The sequence below is a fragment of the Carettochelys insculpta genome, chromosome 2 (genome assembly GCF_033958435.1).
Source record: "Carettochelys insculpta isolate YL-2023 chromosome 2, ASM3395843v1, whole genome shotgun sequence".
Classification (NCBI taxonomy): Eukaryota; Metazoa; Chordata; order Testudines; family Carettochelyidae; genus Carettochelys; species Carettochelys insculpta.
In genome coordinates, this window is record NC_134138.1 from 260,226,001 (window position 1) to 260,244,761 (window position 18,761).

Sequence of the window (18,761 nt, forward strand, 5' to 3'; positions counted from 1 at the left end):
AAACCTGTAACTTCCTGAAGGCAAGGTGTCAACTTTCCACCTGTCAAAATACTGGATTGTCTGCTTTGTTTCTTCAGCATTGGAACTTTGAACAACTTTTTTTCCTCCCTCCTGTTTACAGCTTCTGGAAATGAACTGGACGGGACTGACCAATCTTCTGGATATTCCAGGATTGAAGTAAGCATAATAAAAGTCATGGGTGTCTGTTGTCTCTCTTTGTTCATCTCCCCCAAAAATGTGTGCAGGGGAGGGACAGAAAGTTAGAAAATGTAAAATATCTTGGTTTGGTCTGAACCCAGCTACATATGTAAGTTAAATATCTTATGTCATATTGCCACTTAATATTCCATTTAGAGTGTTGTAAAATTATATAAGAATGAGGATTTAATAATAAAAATTATAGTTATAGTAATATAAGAAGGGGTTGTGTCTAGTAGAGCTAGATGAAAATTTTTAGCAGAACAGTTTTTAGTCACTTTGTTCGCAGGGTTGGGGTACCATACTGCCCACATGCAATGCTGCTGGGCATCTGATCCAGGAGACAAGAACGAAGGCATCTAGCACACTGAGAAATTCATTTTGATCCTCCTGAAACTGAATTTTTCATGCTTTTCCTTCCAATGAAAAATTGTGATTTAAATTTTTTTTCAGAATAAAAAAATGTGTTCCCAGTTAGTTCTTACGTCTATTAAGCTGCTACTACTGTTTGTGTATGTATGGAGAGCAGTGTTCCTTCAAGGGCAGAAAACCACCCATTCACTTCAGTGGGAGAAAGAATTTAAAAACAGATAGTATTTACATGCTTTGTTATCCAGCATGCATAAGGAATGGGGGTTGCTGGTTAATTGAATTTGCTGATTCCTCAAACTTTTTCACCAAATGCAAAATGTTTAAGAAATGAAATAACCTGACTTAAGGTTACACCTTTTAACACTGTTGTTGTGTACCGTATTGTAATTTACTGAGTCTCTACTGCCTCAAGGCCATAAAACAAAATTGACTTCTGCAAATGCTGGAAAATGATGCTGGATAGCTATCAGAATTTTTCTTAACAGCGACGAAGGGTCCTGTGGCACCTTATAGACTAACAGAAAAGTTTTGAGCATGAGCTTTCGTGAGCACAGACTCACTTCAGAACAAGAATTTTTCTTGTTAACTGAACAGGGAACTGTATTGCCGTCTGTGGCAGATGGCAATTAATCAAGTTTTCCAGATATTAAAATGCTGGGTAACAAAGCTTTTACTGTATATAAATTTCAGTTACTGGGGTTTCAAATAATCCATAATTATTATGTGCCTGTTTAAAATTCAATAATATAGGACAGGAAAGCTTCTCATAACAGTTCTAAATGTGTTCATGATTATTTTTCCTTCCTTTCAAAACTCTTGTGCGGTCCTTCGCTCTATTAAGTGGTGACCAAACGAAGTGATGAAGAAATATTGTTCTTTTATTTCTAAACAGAACACTTTGAATTGAGTTTTGTGACCCTTCGTAACATTAAAACATAAAATTTCCTTATGAAATAAAGAACTGGGAGATGACAAAAAGGGCTGTGATATCAGTGCTTTGATGCCAAGTTGCATAACATGAATTCTTTCACACTGAGGCTATCCATGTTTTACTGGGGGTTTAAGATGTTGAAATACTGAGTTAAAGGCTAATGAGAGGAATCAGTTTGAAGACAGCTGGAATCAAATTGGAAGACTAGTGAGCCAATCTCAAAAGCCAAAATGTCAAACATAAGTTTGGTGCTTGAACTTAAGTTGCTTGATTCCTGAATCAATTTGGTAACATTCTATTAAGGAACATAAATGAATTAAGGAGTAAGATAGAATCCTTCCATACTCAAAATACATGATTAAAGCAATATGATTTAAAATATTTGAAGGTGTTATATGAAATCCCAACTGAACAAGTTGACATTAGAATTTCATTAATAAGTTAGGATAATGGTTGCCTAGCTACTTTTGTTTAGAGCCCATTTAAAACTGATTCTTTGAGAAAAGAAGACCTCTTGGTGGAATTAAAAAATATATTGTTTTAGAATACAGCCTTTGAAGACTCTTGTTGTCAGTTGCTAAAACCAGTTATCAGCAACATTTAGGTACACTAGTCTTCAGCGATTCATATCTCTTTGTAGATATAGATAGGTTTACTTGAAAAACAAAGATCTAAAATGTAAATAAAAGAGTGTAAGGTTGTCAAACACAAAAACTTAGTAACCGTTACCATAGCAACTTCAATTTGGCAACATCTCTATGTAATGTGTGCAGTGTGGGTGAGGTGCAGTTGCTGTGGGAACTAACACTGAATCGACTTGTGTTTAGTTTCACCAGTAACATACTCTGTTTATTTTCCTTGATATTGGAAGGTAACATTCAAAACAAATCTATTTTAACTATTGTAACAATGGTGAATAAGATGTTGCTGTTTACAAGAAGGGACTTAAAGGCCAGGTCTACTGGGGAAAGAGTCGACCTAAAGTACACAACTCCAGCTATGAGAATAGAGTAACTGGAATAAATATATCTTAGGTCAAATTTGTCTGCGGTCCCCCAGTGAGAGATCAACATGAAAAACTCTCCTGTTGAGTTCCCTTAGTCCTTGCAACTGTGAGAGTACCAGAGTTGACAGTGGCAGGCTCATCATTTGATTTAGTGGTTGTGTACTAGACCCATTAAATTGAACCCATGAAGATTGACCTTCAGTGTGTTGGCCCAGTGGTAAGTGTAGACAATCCCAAAGTGTCTCATTGATCATTTAATACATGCTTATGTTTCTGGAAGTAATATCAGTTGTTCATCATCTTCGTTTAAATGAAGGGAAAGGAATTTATTTTGAGACTATGCACAAAGTGCTTATCTTAAGTTACCCTTTAGCTTTTTATCTCTAAATTGGCCCAATATTTTTGTCACAGGTAAGCATGGGTTAGGACTAACTCTGATGCACCTCTCCTGCAATAAGTGTGGGGTACATTAGCTTCTTGGAGTTCAGGAAAAACGTGTATTATTTGAAACTGGTAAAAGAAAATATTTGATTTTACAAACTGTCATTGTTATGATACAAATTGCCACAAGACCTCACTGAAGCCATGAACTTAATAGAATTCAGTGCTTACATGGGTAAAGAATACCAAGAGTTATGTAAAATAGCATGATAACAACTTTGTTATGAAGAGGACATGAGCCACTAGTGAGCCGCTCACTAACTGACAGGAATTAGGAGGAAAATTAATTCTGGGGCAAGATGTTCCATGATTGCCAATACGTGTTTTCTAGCACCACCCTGAAGTATCTGACAGTGGCCAGCATCAGAGGGCTGGATGGATCACTGATCTGATGTAAATTTTCAGTTTTTATGTTCCTATAATTGTGGTTGCCATTATAAAGTCAGTTGTTTGCTAGCAGATACCATATTTACCAGTTATTTCTTAATGAGATGTAGGAAGAAACTGGCATCACAGATGTAAATGATATGTGGTGACAGACTGCTAACAAATGACTGACAACAGCAACTACTGAACATCAGCTTTCTGTAGCAAGCTGAAAATGTTATAGTAAATCAATGACATTTTCTCAGTCTGCAGCGATGTAACATTCAGAAGAAAACAAGCCTTTCTTGAAAGGCTGCTTGCCAGCATTCTGGCTTTAATAAACACACCTCTTCTTGAAATGAAAAAATGTAGCAGTTCTAGTTTTGTCACAGTCCAGCTGTCTCAGACTCAGGAGGGTAAATATTTGAGATTAACTGCTAAAGCTCCACCCAGTACAGTAAACTCTGTAATCACAGGCTGCCATTGCTAGCTCATTGTTTTGTGTTTGTTTTGCTTGTTTTCACATGAGCTGTTAAACCTATCCTTATTGCTTAAAATGTCACAAATATCGAATTTAAAGCTTTTTTGCTTGTCATACACCCACTGAAAATGTTAAAAAAAAATCCTAAGTTAAAGATGCAAAAATATCAGCTGGTTATTTTCGTGAGAAAGATTTGACACTACCTGTTTGATGAAGTGACCTCTATGGCTTGGTAGTGGAGTTTCAGGGAAGGTTTAAAGGTGATGCCTTCTGCCAGCTGCATGCTTGTTTCAGCTAACATGCTCATACAAAGATGCATGGGAATAAGAAAGGGAGGTCATTTAAGCAAATCTGTAGCATTCAATTTCAGAGCCTGTTTTAGTTACTCAGTGGTCAAACTACAGTTAATATATGATTCTGTTATCTGCTTCTGATTTCAGAGGTTTATCACTTACTAGCAAGTACTATCCCCATAATAAACTTTCATATGTAGCTTACTGCTTCAATGCAACATTCCCATCATAGTTGTTTCTTTATTTAAGAATTTATTAAAGTGTTAAATATGTTGGTTTACTTCCTGTAATCATTTTAAATTTCTGTTAACTCAAAACTGGTTTATTCTGTTTCAAACAAAACAAAACCAAAACCAAAATCAAATCAAGGATGACATGAAAATAAGTTTAAATATCCAGGAGTTGTAGTGCCTAGATACTCTTTTACTCTGTTCAGATAAAATAACACATTCTGACAGTACAACTTGCACTTCGGTTTGAATGTGTCATCAAAACTGTGCAGTCCTTAGATATGTACATGTAGGAGTTGGTGTGTTTTGTACAAGTGAAGGATGGATACTTATGAGGGATGGCAAGGACAATGTAAGATAATAGTGATCAATCTGTCCACTGTAATGTGTGTGCACCAAGGAGAGGTAGAAAAGTGCTGTTTTATAGCAGCACAGCATATATTTTATTAAATATTCAATTAGGGGGACAAACTGTATCTTGTGTTTAGGGTCTTGTTGGTACTTGAGAATGGCTCCACTTCTGGGCTGTATTCATACTGGCAAGGAGAACCAATAATTTGCCTAAAAAGTTGTCAGTGCAAATGCAGGCTTGCCTTGCCTATGCTTAGCAGCCAGAAGTCACTCTGCTATACAATTGCTAAATCTGAATCACGCCTGACTACAGATGAAGCCTTAAATAAATTGTTCACCTGTTGTGAAAAATTCAAATATTATTTGTACATTGAAATTTCAAAATAGCACCCCTGAAATATGTGGCTTGCCTATCAAAATCACATCTGCAGTTTATCACTGGCACAGTTCCACCAGGTGTAGCAATAACTGAATTTGTAGTTTAGCTAGAGCTCACGTTTCTTCATGTGATCTAACTGTGGTTAGAAACTCCCTGTGGTGCTGCTACCATTCACACCTTACCAGTTGTGAATTATACATCCAAATTTTACAAGTGAAGACAGGACAACCAGATACATAATCTTTCTCTAGAAATGTGTTAATGTTGTTTCAGAGGTCAGTTTAAACCTTATATTAATATTTTCTCATGGATGTTGGTCAGGAGAAATGTGACTTTGTTATTTATTCCTAACCAGTATGATTGTAGTGCCCCTCTTCATAGTATGAGACTAGTTCCCTGTTGGCTGCAAGATATGCCATAGCTATGCTTCACTCTCACAGAGTGCACTCTTTCCTTTGCCTATTTTGTTTTTAATTTAAAGCCTCCTTATTTCTTTGAGTGCAGGCAAAAATTTGCTCATTTTATAACAATACAACACAGACTAACTTTCCAAAATAGAGTTGAATGATTAAAATAATCCCATTTAAAAACTAAAATGTGTAACAGTTAACAGCTGCTTCATCAATATGTAACAGAGGTAACAGACCTTATGCTTTATTCAGTAGCCTTTTCTTCTGGATGATGATGGTGAAAGATGTGGATTAATTACCCTTATTGAGGGAAAAGCAGAATGCACAACAGAGAGTATTTTAGGCTGTTTCCACCTGGAGGCTATTGAGAGAGAAAATATTGGGAAGCTTAAAAGCCTGATAAATTAGAGGGAAAAAATCTATACAACTTCTACAGAAGAAAAGGTATCTATAGCAAAACAAAAACAAAAACAAACAAAAACTGGCAAGTGCACATAACAGTTTAATTGGTGAAAAATATAAGGGGCAAAATGTTGATTGTTACAAAGTTTCTGTACAGTACTGTGCAATAAAGAAATCTTGGTATCCTATCAGCTCTGCACAGGATATGCAGACATGTTATTTTTATGCTGGAAGGCAGGGTTTGCCAAAGTGTGGTATGCTTACCACCGGTGGTACACAAAAGGATTTCAAGGGGTATTCAGCAGAAAATAAATTAGTAAAAATCAGGAGATAAGTACTGGGACGACACTGGGAGAGGGGGTATGCCAATAAGGCCAAAGTCCTGAAAGGGTATGCACATGTTTTAAGTTTGGGAAACACTGCTGTGAAGTGTAAAGCTCCATTCCCTTCTTACTGAGGATTTTCCCCTTATGTGTGAAAACTTCATGAAGAGCCAAACTATTTTCGCATAAAGCAGTCTTACTATAGCATTTTTGCTTATTGTCCTGTTGTAGTATTTTAGTGTTTTAAGAACAATTCTAGATTTGCTAATAACTTCTGTTATGAAGAGGATTTCAAGTGCTCAAAATCAAATAACTAGGTGCATGAATGACTCATGGGTATGTTCTTAAAATCTTTTATCTTGTTAAGTAACTGATACATTTTGTTCTACAGTGGCTTATCGGATACCATAATGTTGGATATAATATCCAACTACTTGGTGCTTCCTAATCGAATCACAGTCCCTCTTGTGAGTGAAGTACAGATTGCCCAGTTGCGATTCCCTATACCAAAAGTAAGTACTTTTGTATTATAAATTGGCATTAATATTTCAATTGGATATGGTATTGATGTTTTTTCAATATTTGTTTGTGTGTGTTCATGTAATTTATATTATGGTTGTTTTTGTACACAACAGTACAGTTCACTCTGAGTGTAATCATATTGTTTGTATTGAGGTGCAATTTGAAGTAGTTTATAAAGCATTTCTAAATTATAGCTGTAAATGTGACCCAAGTCCATTACCATTTGCATTGCTAGAACCTTTTACCCCACTAACCAAAGAGTATGGTTAGATTGTTTAGAGTAAAACCCTGGATGGCTATTTTAATTTAAAAAAATTAACCATTTAATTTTAAATGGTAGCATAAATGGTGTGGAGGGAAGTCACGGCTGAAGTCACATTACAGCTGACGTTTCTTGCTGTCACTGCTATATATCTTATTTTCAAAGTAGGGAGTTGTCTTCCCAAAACATTGGTGTGTAGGGACCCCTTTTACCCTGTTCCCCCACAGAAGCCTGGCAGACATGACATGCTTTTTTGAAAAGGCATGTAGCATCCGTGTGTGCCCATTTGTGGACTGCAGTGGTGCTGCAGGGGTGCCCTCCTATATTTCCCCCAGCAGGTTGTCGGTAAGTTTTAGTATAGCTTTAATTAGTCTAACATCCATTTTTCTATGAGTGATTGTTCATGTGCATTCCAATGTAGGTGCATGTGCCCACAAGTCCTCAGTTGCCAGAAAATTTTTCCCCTAGCTGGTAGCCGTCATGTCAGAGTGGCACATCCTGGAGTGGTGCAGAAACGGTGCTCAATATAGGCACCTCTCCCCCTCAGTTCCTTCTTGCCACGGTTTTGGTTGTTAGAACTACCCACGTTCATGCAAGCAATCTCTCTTAGTTAACAGGTAGCAGTAAACATTTCTCATTAGAAGTTAATAGTTTTCCAGTGTTAATAGTTACTGATAACTGCTGGGCATTGAGTAGAGTGGTCATTCCCCCTCCTCAAGGTGTCAGTGCTGGGGTATGCTGAGGTCGCCAGGCTTTAAAGTCTGTGTCAACTTCAAGAAGCGAATGCCAAAAAGTGATTCTCTTCCAGCCTGTCTGAAGTGTCTGGGTGAAAGTCATCAGTGAGACCACTGTCCAGTTTGTAAGACCTTCAAGCTGAGGACCTTGAAGTATAGAGCTTAGTGCCTCAAAGTTTTGTTGATGGAGGCAGCTCTTCAACCTGAGGAAATCCCTTTCCAAGGGGCTGAGCACCATTTTCTTGATGCGGAGTGCATTGGCACCGAGCTTGGCCATGGCATCAACAACGGTGAAAGGAATCCGGCATCAGGGTCCTGAGCCGGTAGCTCAGCCTTCTTGGAGACACACGTCTCAGTCTCCAGTGCCTAAAAAAAATAAAAGGCATGACAGGGATCATTCTCCAGCTGCTTCTAAACGTAGGGAGAATTTCCAGGCAGCATCAGGGGAAGTGCACATGGGGCAGGCCCCAGATGGCTGGGCTTTAGTGCCAGTCCAGAGATCCAGCCCTTGCTCTCCACAACTGTGTTCCAGGTGGTGCGGAGCCTCCTTCCAGTCTCAGTGCCTTTCTCTCCACCGAGGAGGAATATGTACCTGAGGCAGGTGCCTAGTCGTCCTGCATCTTGGGGCAAGTTCTCCATGCTGGCGCACCTGCCCACTCCTACGGCTCCACCAGCAACCATGGCACTGGTGCAGGCACCCTCCCACCTGATGGTTCATGCAGCACCCTGAGGGCTGGCACCACTTTGGTCTTGGAGGCCTTGAGCTCTGACTCCTACCTTTCCAGCTGTGGTAAGAGTAGGAGTGCTCATCCCTCATCCAGAAGGAGTCAACCTCCTGCTCTGAGGCAGTGGCTATCAAATTGGCAGCCTGCTCCACAGTGACCATTCTGGACTTCATGGGTGTACCATGAGAGCTGAGGCACTTCATTCACCCTCTATCCAGGGCCCTATCATTGGCATTGGGACTTCCTCTGGTACCGCACTTGGCACCATCAGCCTCTTTGGGAGCTTCTCCGTGGGATGGTTTGCCACCTACAGTACTGTCCTCATTGGCACTGGTCATTGGTCAGTCGCCTTAACACCACCCCCTTGGCATCATTGTCATCATTGGCTCTGGTGGTTTCAACACTTTTTCATTCAGTGCCATCCACCATGGCACCATCCATGCTGGCACCAATGGGGTCTGGTGGGTTCCTGTCAGTATCTTCCACATTGGCTCCTTCTCTATTGGTGGGAGGCTTGGTACTGCCATCTGTGGGGTTGGCGTCAGTGAGGTGGGCATTGGAGTCATTTTCCTTGTGTCAAAGGGCAGGTGCACTGGACCTTGCCTCTACCATGGAGTTGTGCTGCCCTATGTAAAGCGGTTTGTCCTCTTCATCATCCCCAGATGAAGCAATGGCGGGGTCTTCTGCCTCCCCAGTCCTGGACAGTAGGGACCTCCAATAATTGCCCCACTGACTGGCCTAAGGAGTATGGGTGCAGGCAGAAGAGATTAAATGCAAAACCAATCTGATGACAGACATCCAGTTCTCATGAGGGTCTGCTAGGGTGGCACTGCCCCTTATTAAGACCGTTGCTGAGATAGCCAACTTGGTGTAGCAAACTCTGGCATCAGCCCAGCCTATGGTGAAAAAAAAATGTTCAACTTGGGAGGGGGGATGACTACATTTGTGCATATCAAATCAACAGGCTCTTTTTATCAGATACTCTTTTGACATGGCTTCATCCTTCTGTAAGTTCATGGAGCTGATCCCACTAGATGCCAAGCCTGAATTTATGACCTTGGAGGTGAAGAACAAGCTTATCCCGTGAGTGATCTTGGACACTGCTGACACAGTGACAAGGGCAATGGCGTCAGGGGGTGGCCATGAGAAGGGGTTCTTGCCTTCAGGTCTCTGGCCTTTCCTACAAAGTACAGCAGACCATTTAGGACTTGCCCTTTGAGGGGCCAACCCTCTTCTAGGAGAAAACTGATAAAAGGCTGCACAGCCTTAAAGACTGCAGAGCTACCTCAAGGTCACTGAGCCTTCATACCCCTCTGATGCAACTCAGGCATATTACTCCCCGCCCTCACCCTAGGCAATTCCCCCAGCAGCTTAGGGATCAGAATAGATGGAGAGGTTGGAGCATCAGGAGATGCACCCACCAGCCTGGCCAAGGGCAACACAAGCTGCTATTGGGGCCTAAGTCCAACTTTTGAGGGTGTGGTCAACAGTGTTGCACCACTCCCTGTTTTAGATCCAGCACACCTATTATTTGCTTGTCTTGTTGTTTGAGTGCCTCCCTCCTTCAGTCTTTCTCCATGTCTGATCTGTGATCCATTCCTTCTGGTTAGTGGGAGGTCACCCTAACACCATGTCATGAAGGAGCTCAGGGAAGGGGTTAATATCTTCCTGATATAACTTGAGTCAAGGTGAGCCAATGGGAGTGGAGTAACTTTTTTGAACTGAGAGCAATTGCAGTTTCAGGGGCTTTTTGTCTGCTGGGGAGGCAGAGAGAAGACAGAGAGAAAAGGATATCTCCCAGGCAATTGAAATGAATTCCATAAATATCCTGACTGTCTCAAAATCAGCCATAGAGGTGTAAGTAAAAGGGAAATGTATATTTAGATGTGATCAGCTTATGGTTATTTTGAATTTGGTTGGACTGGCTATCTCTGTTTGTTGCTTTAATGACTTGATTTTTCCCCCTGTAACTTTTAAGCTGATTGCTGGAGAAATACTCTCTGTGCCATAACTGGTATGATTTATTTTCTCTTGTTTTGTGAATAAATTACTGTTTTTAAGTAATTGATCTGAAACCTGTCTCCTGAGAAGAATGTGTGTGTTGAGGCCTTAGACTAAAAGGTCAGTTAGTTACTAAATTACAGTTCTTTGTTCAAAGCTCTCTCTGGAGGGAGAGTTAAGAGCTTGGGGTACCCCCACAGGAAGATATTCCCAGGTGTGTCTTCCTGGCTTGGTGGGTTTTCTATTTTACCTGGGTGGTGGCAGCATACCCTCCAAGGTCCAGGGGATCTTTGACTTTGGAAAGTTTTAAAGTAAAGCCTGTGTATAGGCAAGGTGTTCTGAGTTTTTGCAGGTCCCCCTCTTTCTGCACTCAGAGAGCCAGAGTGGGGACAAAGCCCTGACACACCACATCGCACATTTCCACTATAGCTTCCTTCACTGAGCTCCATACTACCTCTGCAGTTTGTTCTGCCCCTTCCTCACTGAGGAGTGCCTCAAAGCGGTTGCTCAAGGTAATCTGGAAGGCTTCTTTCATTTCTTGTAGACTCAGCTTCCTTACATCGAATCTGTTTCTTGTGCTGTGCTGTCGTTTTCTTGCTGCAAGTTTCATTTTGAGTTTAGCAATTACGAAATGGTGGTCTGATGTGAAGTCTGCTCCATGCCTCACACACACACCTTCCAGCAATTTTCACCATCTCCTTTGAACTGGAGAGTGGTCGATTTGGTTTAGTGTACAATTGTCAGGCAATACCCAAGTTGCTTATTGGCAATTTTCATGTGGAAAAAGTGTGCCTCCAATTACAAGTTCATTGAAGGCATGTATGTCCGCAAAGAATTCGCCTTTTTCATTAATCTGGTTCAGACTATATATTCCGGTTTTGTCACTGCCTACCTCGGCATTCATCACAATCAGCATATTGCATCTGGATGTCTCATTGCAGCTGTGTGTAAAACTGTTCTTTCTCTGCTTCTTCCGCTGTATTAGTTGGGGCGTAGCGCATTATGGTGACCTTCTGGAATTGGGATTCAAATCTGTCTCTCATCAGACGCTCTGATACTGGTTCCTATTCAATCAGACTTCTGGTGGCTTCTTTAGACAACAGAAGAGCTACCTCTGCTTCATGGATGTCATCTTCTTTCTCTTTTCCTGAATATAATAATGTCTTTCTTGACTGTGGCCTAGCCTCCCCAAAGGTGTTCCATCAGGAGAGGTTGTATGCTGGCATTTCTTTTGCTGCTTGTGCATATCTCCCTTGTTCTCTCAGTGTTCTTACATTCCAGGTGCCAATCATCAGGTGCGTCTACACTAGCCAGCTACTTCCAAGTAACTAGCACTACATCAAAATAGCACGTGTCGCATCTACACATGCTATGCGCTATTTTGACGTTGAAATTGCAGTTAGGCAGTGAGACATTGAAACCGCTGTTCCTATTTCAAGATGAGAATAGTGCCCTACTTCAATGTTCAACGTCGAAGTAGGGCGTATGTAGATGATCTGCATCCCGCTACATCAAAATAGTGGCGTCTTCCATGGCGGCAATCAGCTGGGGGTTCAGACGCGCTGTCCAGCCCCTGCGGGGCTCTATGGTCACCGCATGCAGCATCCCTTAAAGCACCATTTACCCAGATTTCCTGTGGCAGGAAGCTGAGAGCGTGCAGGCAGCAGCACATGCACGTGCTAGCCCTGCATGCTTTCTAGAGGCCCCAATCTGCACATCCACCAGCCATGGCATTGAGCGAGCCCCTACAGCGCCCCCAGGGCTCCCCCGCTGAGGGGACCCAGGCACCCCCAGCAGCCAAACAGGGAGCCAAAAAGTGGTGGGGCCCCTTCTGGTCGGAGGCTGAGCTCCAAGACCTGCTGGGGCTCTGGGGTGAGGAGGAGGTGCTCCATGTGATGGGAGCAAGCAGAGGAATGCAGAAGCATTTGTCTGACTGGCTGAGGGCCTGGCTGCCCAGGGTCACCCTGCACTGAAGACTGGCTGGTGGAGGCATCCCAGCTGTATCTGCCGGTCCTCCCCGCCTCCAGCCACCTGTGCTGGGGACTGCGGGCAAGGAGGGAGCTGCAACCCATACCTGCTGGGGGTCACGCCCCTCTACACCCACCCCAGATTGATGGTCCCCCATTTGTGTATAGTTGTCCCCCTTGTATATTGGTTCCAGTTTTTGTTGTGCACATAAGACAGTTTACCCGTTTTCAATAATCCAGTTTTATTTTCCAAAGAACCTGAGATGTGTGCGTGTTGGGGGGATGGTGTGCGGGTGGTGAGGGCGGTGTATGGGAGGCCCTCTGGGGAAGGCCAGGGAGGTGCTCAGGGGTCTCCCTGATCAAAATGGGCCCTCAGATCCTCACAGACCCATACCCGCTCACGGTGGGCCTGGCGACTGGGTTTAGCGGACGGCTGGGGGAAGCCTGTGCTGGCTTTGACTGCCCACCCCTGGACGAAAGCCTCCCACTTGCTCTCAACAATGTTGTAGAGCATGCAGCATGCACCCACAATTTGCGGGATGTTTTGGAGGCCAACGTCCAGATGGGCATGGAGGCACCGCCAGCGGCCTTTCAGGTGGCCGAAGGTCCTCTCCACCACCTGGTGGGAGTAGTTCAGTCAGGCATTGAACTGCTCCTGGCTGGCAGTGAGGTGGCTTGTGTACAGGCACATGAGCCAGGGCTGGAGGGAGTAGGTTGCATCCACCACAAGGCAGAGGGACACGGTGGTGTCACCCAGAGAGATTTCACTCTGGGGGTTGTAGGTCCCTGCCTCAAGCTGGCAGCACAGGCCCGAGTTCCTAAAAATGTGTGTGTCACGTGTACAGCTGGGCCAGCCCATGCAGACATCCTGGAAGTGGCCCTAGCTGTCCGCCATGGCCTGCAGGACCATGGAGTGGTAGCCCCTCCAGTTAATGTATCTTCCCCGACTGTGGTTGGGGTGCGAATGGGGATGTGGGTCCTGTCCAGGGCCCCAAAGCAGTTTGGGAACCCCATGGCAGCAAATCCAGTGACGGCTGCGTCCAGGTCCCCAACTCGGACAACCCTCTGGAGCAGCATGGCATTGAGCACACGAACCATCTGTGGGGAGGGAACACAGGCACCTGTGAGGGTATGCAGAGTGCCCCAGGCACCCCCGCCGCCCAGCCCCTCCCTCCCCGGCACCCATTCCTCCTCAGCCCTCTCCCCAGCACCCCTCCCTCCAGTGGGTGTGTGCCCAGGCCTCCTTATCTCCTTGATGACGGCTCCAACCGTGGCCTTTCCCACTCCAAACTGGTGTCCCGCGGAGTAGCTGTCTGGAGTGGCCAGCTTCCAGACAGCTATTGCAACCCTCTTCTCGACAGGGAGGACATGTTGCATCTGGGTGTCCTGGTGCCTCAGTGTGGGGGTGAGCCACTGGCAGAACTCCAGGAACATTTGCCGGCACATGCGGAAGTTCCACAGCCACACGTTGTCATCCCACTCCCCCATGACTAGCTGCTCCCACCACTCAGAGCTGGCAGGGTAGCTCCAGAGTTGGCGGAGCACCCAGCAGGGGAGAAATGGGGAGCCCGGTGGTCAGGGGTGTCCCCATCTGCCCCCTGGGAGGGTTGCCCTGCCAGGAGCTGCTGAGGGGCCTCCCATGTAGCACCTAGCAGGGCACTTGCTCCCTGGGTGACTACCTGGAAGGCTTCCTGGGGGTCCATAGCTGCTGTGCGTCCGTCTGTGAGAGTGTAGCTAGTGCTCTGCTGACCTCATGCTGTGCAGGCTGGGTGTGTCTGGGAGGAGTCCTTTAAAGGAGCAGCTTGCTGTTGCCCCAGAAGGGCCAGTCTAGCCTGTGACCCCATCTGCGGGCTTTCCTGGCCCCTTGTTTCGACGGGGAGCACTTGTGTGTATGGACGCTCCTCATTTTCTTCCAGGGTGGCTCCTTTCAACATTCCCCATTGCTACTTCGACATTGAACATCGACGGCAGCAGCCCCAGAGGATGTGTGGACGATACACGTCGAAGCACTCTACTTCAATGTTGTTGCTTTGAAATAGGCTACTTTGATGTAGTGTCCTAGTGTAGACATAGCCAGTATGTGTTTCTTATGTGAAAGCAGCTTGCTTTCTAGGGGCGCCTGGGGTTGATTAGGGGTCATCCTTTCGGGTTTGACTGTTGTACATCATAAATCTCCACTGAGGAGCCCTTGGTCTTCCCTGGAATGAGGTGATTTTGAATGATGTAGAGGTTTCCGTAACATGATATTTTTTATAGGGATGAGTTTTTAGCTCATTGCCCAACCGCCAGCCTGGAAGACCAGAGAATCACTTTTTGTTTGGTCTTTACCCATCAACCTGTCTGCCTTGGGTGACCCTAGCAGGAGCACTAGGCTCCTGCTGGCTTCGTTCTGAGAGTCCCTGATACATGCAAGTCTCCCACCACGTCAAGGTAGCGATCCCATCGGGCACCGTAAAGGTGGTCAAAAGATGAGGCCTCCTGGATAGTGGCTTGTATTAAGGAATGCTACAAGCTATCAGGGGTTCCCCCTCCTCTGATCAGAGCTCACTATGAGGGTGCAGGCCTCTTCAGCAGCATTATTAGGCAATGTTCCTATTTAGGTAATCTGTAGGGGCTGCCACCTGGTCTTACATGCATACATACATTTTCAGCCCAGTACGTGATTACATAGCATGCTAGGGAGGACGCTTCAATGGGCAGGGGTGTAGTACAGTCATTCCAGGGCTCTGAACCCACCTCCTGACGTCAGCTTGCATTCACCTACATTGGAATGCACTTGAACAATCACTCGAAAAAGAAAAGACAGTTATTTACTTCTGTAACTGTTGTTCTTTGAGATGTGCTTTTCATGTCCATTGAAAAACCCTTCTGCCTTTCCCCACTTTTGGAGTAGCTGGGAAGAAGGAGCTGGAGCGGGTTGGGGGTGGGTCAGGTCAGGCCAGGCCAGGCCAGGCGGTGCCTACATTGTGCACCATATTGGCACCACTCCAGAGGTCACCACTCTGACTTGACAACCACTGGATAGGGGAAAAATTTTCTGGGAACTGAACATACGTATGTGCATGCAGCTACATTGGAATGGGCACGGACAACACATCTCAAAGAAGACGAGTTACAGAGGTGAGTCCTTTCTGACTCCAGCCCTTGCCCTGGCCTCTTTCTGGGGGTCTCATTTGTTAATGGAAAGTACAACACAAACACAAGAAAGACTGTCACTCAGGCTTCTTACCAGAAAGGCATGCTCCAGCTGAATCTGTCAGTCCCATATCCATGTGCTTTACATGGGAGTCACACTTAGTGCTGATTCCTTCCTAGGAATCAGAGCTTTCCTGCCATGACTTCACCTCTTCTCCAAGCAGCATGCTTCTGTTCAAAGACTGGCCTCCTGCAGCTTTATGGGAGGTCCCTCCTGGAGCACCTTTCCCTGGTAGCTCTCTTGCTCTCTTTCCTGGCATTTTTTAATCAAGTCCTGGCATTTGTTTGCCATTTAGCTGCCAGTCTTTCACTTTGGTGATTAATTACTTTCACATAGACTGTGATGAACTGGTTCTTCTTAAAGATACTCATAAGAGATAGGTGTAGCCATCCCATCCCCTGAGTGATACCTGTGTTTGCAAAAATGTCATTGGTATTTTAGTTATATTGATTTTGCAGGCCTCAGATGAAGGAAATTAGATACTATACATTACTTTATTTTACTATAAAATGTTTGTAAAGACAAAGTATTCCATTTTAAACACAAATAGGCCATATTTACACTAGCCAAAAACTTCAAAATGGCCATGCAAATGGCCATTTCGAAGTTTACTAATGAAGCTCTGAAATACATATTCAGCGCCTCATTAGCATGCGGGTGGCTGCGGCACTTCAAAATTGACGCGGTTCGCTGCCGTGCGGCTCGTCCAGATGGGGCTCTTTTTCGAAAGGACCCCAGCTACTTTGAAGTCCCCTTATTCCTATGAGCAGATGGGAATAAGGGGACTTTGAAGTAGCCGGGGTCCTTTCGAAAAGGAGCCCCGTCTGGATGAGCCACGCGGCGGCGAGCTGCGTCAATTTCGAAGTGCCGCAGCCGCCCACATGCTAATGAGGCGCTGAATATGTATTTCAGAACTTCATTAGTAAACTTCAAAATGGCCATTTGCATGGCCATTTCGAAGTTTTTGGCTAGTGTAGACGTAGCCATATAGTCTCAAAATAGTAATGGGATATTGTATAATTATTGACAGAAAATGCTTTTGAGAATATATCTGACCATGTATATACCTAGATCACTAAGTAAACACTTCTTCATTTTCTCAGGGTGTTTTGAGGATACACTTCATTGAAGCTCAAGATCTGGAAGGGAAAGATACTTACCTAAAGGGAATTGTCAAGGGCAAGTCGGACCCATATGGAATCATTCGTGTTGGTAACCAAATCTTCCAAAGCAAAGTCATCAAAGAAAATCTCAATCCAAAGTGGAATGAAGTGTATGAGGTATGATATGGCAGCATCTGTGCTTCACAGTTTAAAATAGGTTTCCTATGTGAGTCATTTTAATCTGGTCAGTGGAAAATAATATGGAGATTTCCCAGATAAACTGCTGGGTGTTGCTTCTGCTAAGATACCAGCTATTGATGCATATATGGTGTATTGCAGATAGTCTCAAATTTCATTGCATTGCAGTTCCCTTGTGACAACAAAAAATTATTGAACAACCCCAGGAAGGGATACCAAGATCTGAGCCTGCCCAAGCCCTGCCCACATAGATGGAAGAGGGCGGTGGGGCAAAGCTCAAGCCCCAGTGGACCGCTTCTGTCCCAGACTAGGGGCCTGTAATCTGAGCCTCAATGCCCAGGACTGAAGCCCTCTGGATTCAGCTCTGGCCCCAGGCTTTGGCAAGTCTAAGCTAGCCCTGAGAACTCATTAAAATATGGTCATGACTCACTTTGGAGTTCTGAACCACAGTTTAAGAACCACTAATCTATTGATTTAAGGTGTAGGTCTCTTCAATTTGGGGTTAATCCTAATATTTCTGAAGACAGATTTTAGGCGTACGATGAAAACATTCCTTTAAGGGAAGATCTGACATTAAATTTGCCATCATTACACAAAAATCATGAGATATTTTATCACATTAAATAGAAAAATAGACGAATCACAGTGCTGTAGCATACATATTTCCCTCTGTAGGTACATCTACAGTAATTAAAATGAGCCTCTGTAAAGCCAGGAAGTACTTTAAGTCTAAAACTTCATCCTAACGCTGTTATTTCTAGAATAATGCTTCTGCTACATTCTAATGCTTCTGGTTTTCAGAATTTATATGCTAAAATCCCTTCAAAATAGTTGACTCACTCCCCAAATTCAAGTTCAGTATTTATTATTGAATTTATTTTGTGTGGAGACAAATGTGTGGCAGTGCAGTGTTTCATAGCTTTTCACTGTTGTTTTGCTATAATAATACTGACTAAGTAATCTCACCATTAATAGTCTAGTCTGTGTACCAATAATTGGTATTCTCCTAGGCCTTAGTGTATGAACATCCAGGACAGGAGCTGGAAATTGAGCTTTTTGATGAAGATCCAGACAAAGATGACTTTCTGGGAAGGTAAATATCACAGGAACATCTGTTGTTAAATATGGCCAAAGAAATATTTCTTTGCAGATGGACTAAGGATAGCTTCAAATAACAGAATAACTGCACGCTATTTTTTCTTAGTATTCAGGGTTTGAAAAGTCTCCTTGACATTTTACTTGTCCAAGGACTAATCCTGTATGAAGAATACTTGAGCTGCCATGTCTTCCCCAATACCATGCTTGTCCTCTGTACTGTCCTCTCCCATCCAAAAAAATTTTTTTGTTTCACAATTGATTCCATCCCTCCTTCTTCAAATAATTCTGTCATCTTACCTCTTACAAGCATCTGTGCAGCTCCTGCCAGTCTGTACAGCATACAGAAATTGTATGCCCCTCTCCCCAGCTCCTTGCGTACAACTGGACCAACTCTCTTTACTTCCCCCTAGCACTTTTAAAGACCAGCTGCTCAAAGGCTCCTGTCTTTCCCCATCCCATATTGTAAAAAAGAAGAGCAGCTCAGGCCATTTCCCTTGTTGTCCCTTCTGATTTTGTTCCAGCCATGTGGCTCCCTCACTTTTCTTTGCCCTGTTAAAGGAGTAGCACTGCTTGGCCACTCTACTTTTCTCCCACTCCTCTCTTGAGAAGGAACCTGCTATGCACGGGCGTTGACTTTCACCTGCTCTGCCACCCCCACTATGCCCCTTCCCCCAAAGTCCCAGCCTTGTTTCTCTTCTTGCTCCTATTCTGCCCATTCCCCCAAGTGCCTTCCAGTCACTGACAGTTGATTGGCAGGGTCAGCCAAACTGCT

At 44.0% G+C, this 18,761-nt stretch overlaps 1 protein-coding gene across 2 annotated transcripts in view; it reads left to right on the forward strand.

The window, feature by feature from the left end:
* Positions 1-18,761, forward strand: part of ESYT2 (extended synaptotagmin 2) — a 158,510-nt gene that overhangs the window by 93,279 nt on the left and 46,470 nt on the right. For both annotated transcript variants that reach the window (XM_074985052.1, XM_074985053.1), the window contains exons 7-10: positions 122-177; positions 6,575-6,695; positions 16,694-16,870; positions 17,902-17,984. In XM_074985052.1, the coding sequence (XP_074841153.1) occupies positions 122-177; positions 6,575-6,695; positions 16,694-16,870; positions 17,902-17,984 (437 nt within the window). The remainder of the gene's footprint in view (positions 1-121; positions 178-6,574; positions 6,696-16,693; positions 16,871-17,901; positions 17,985-18,761) is intronic.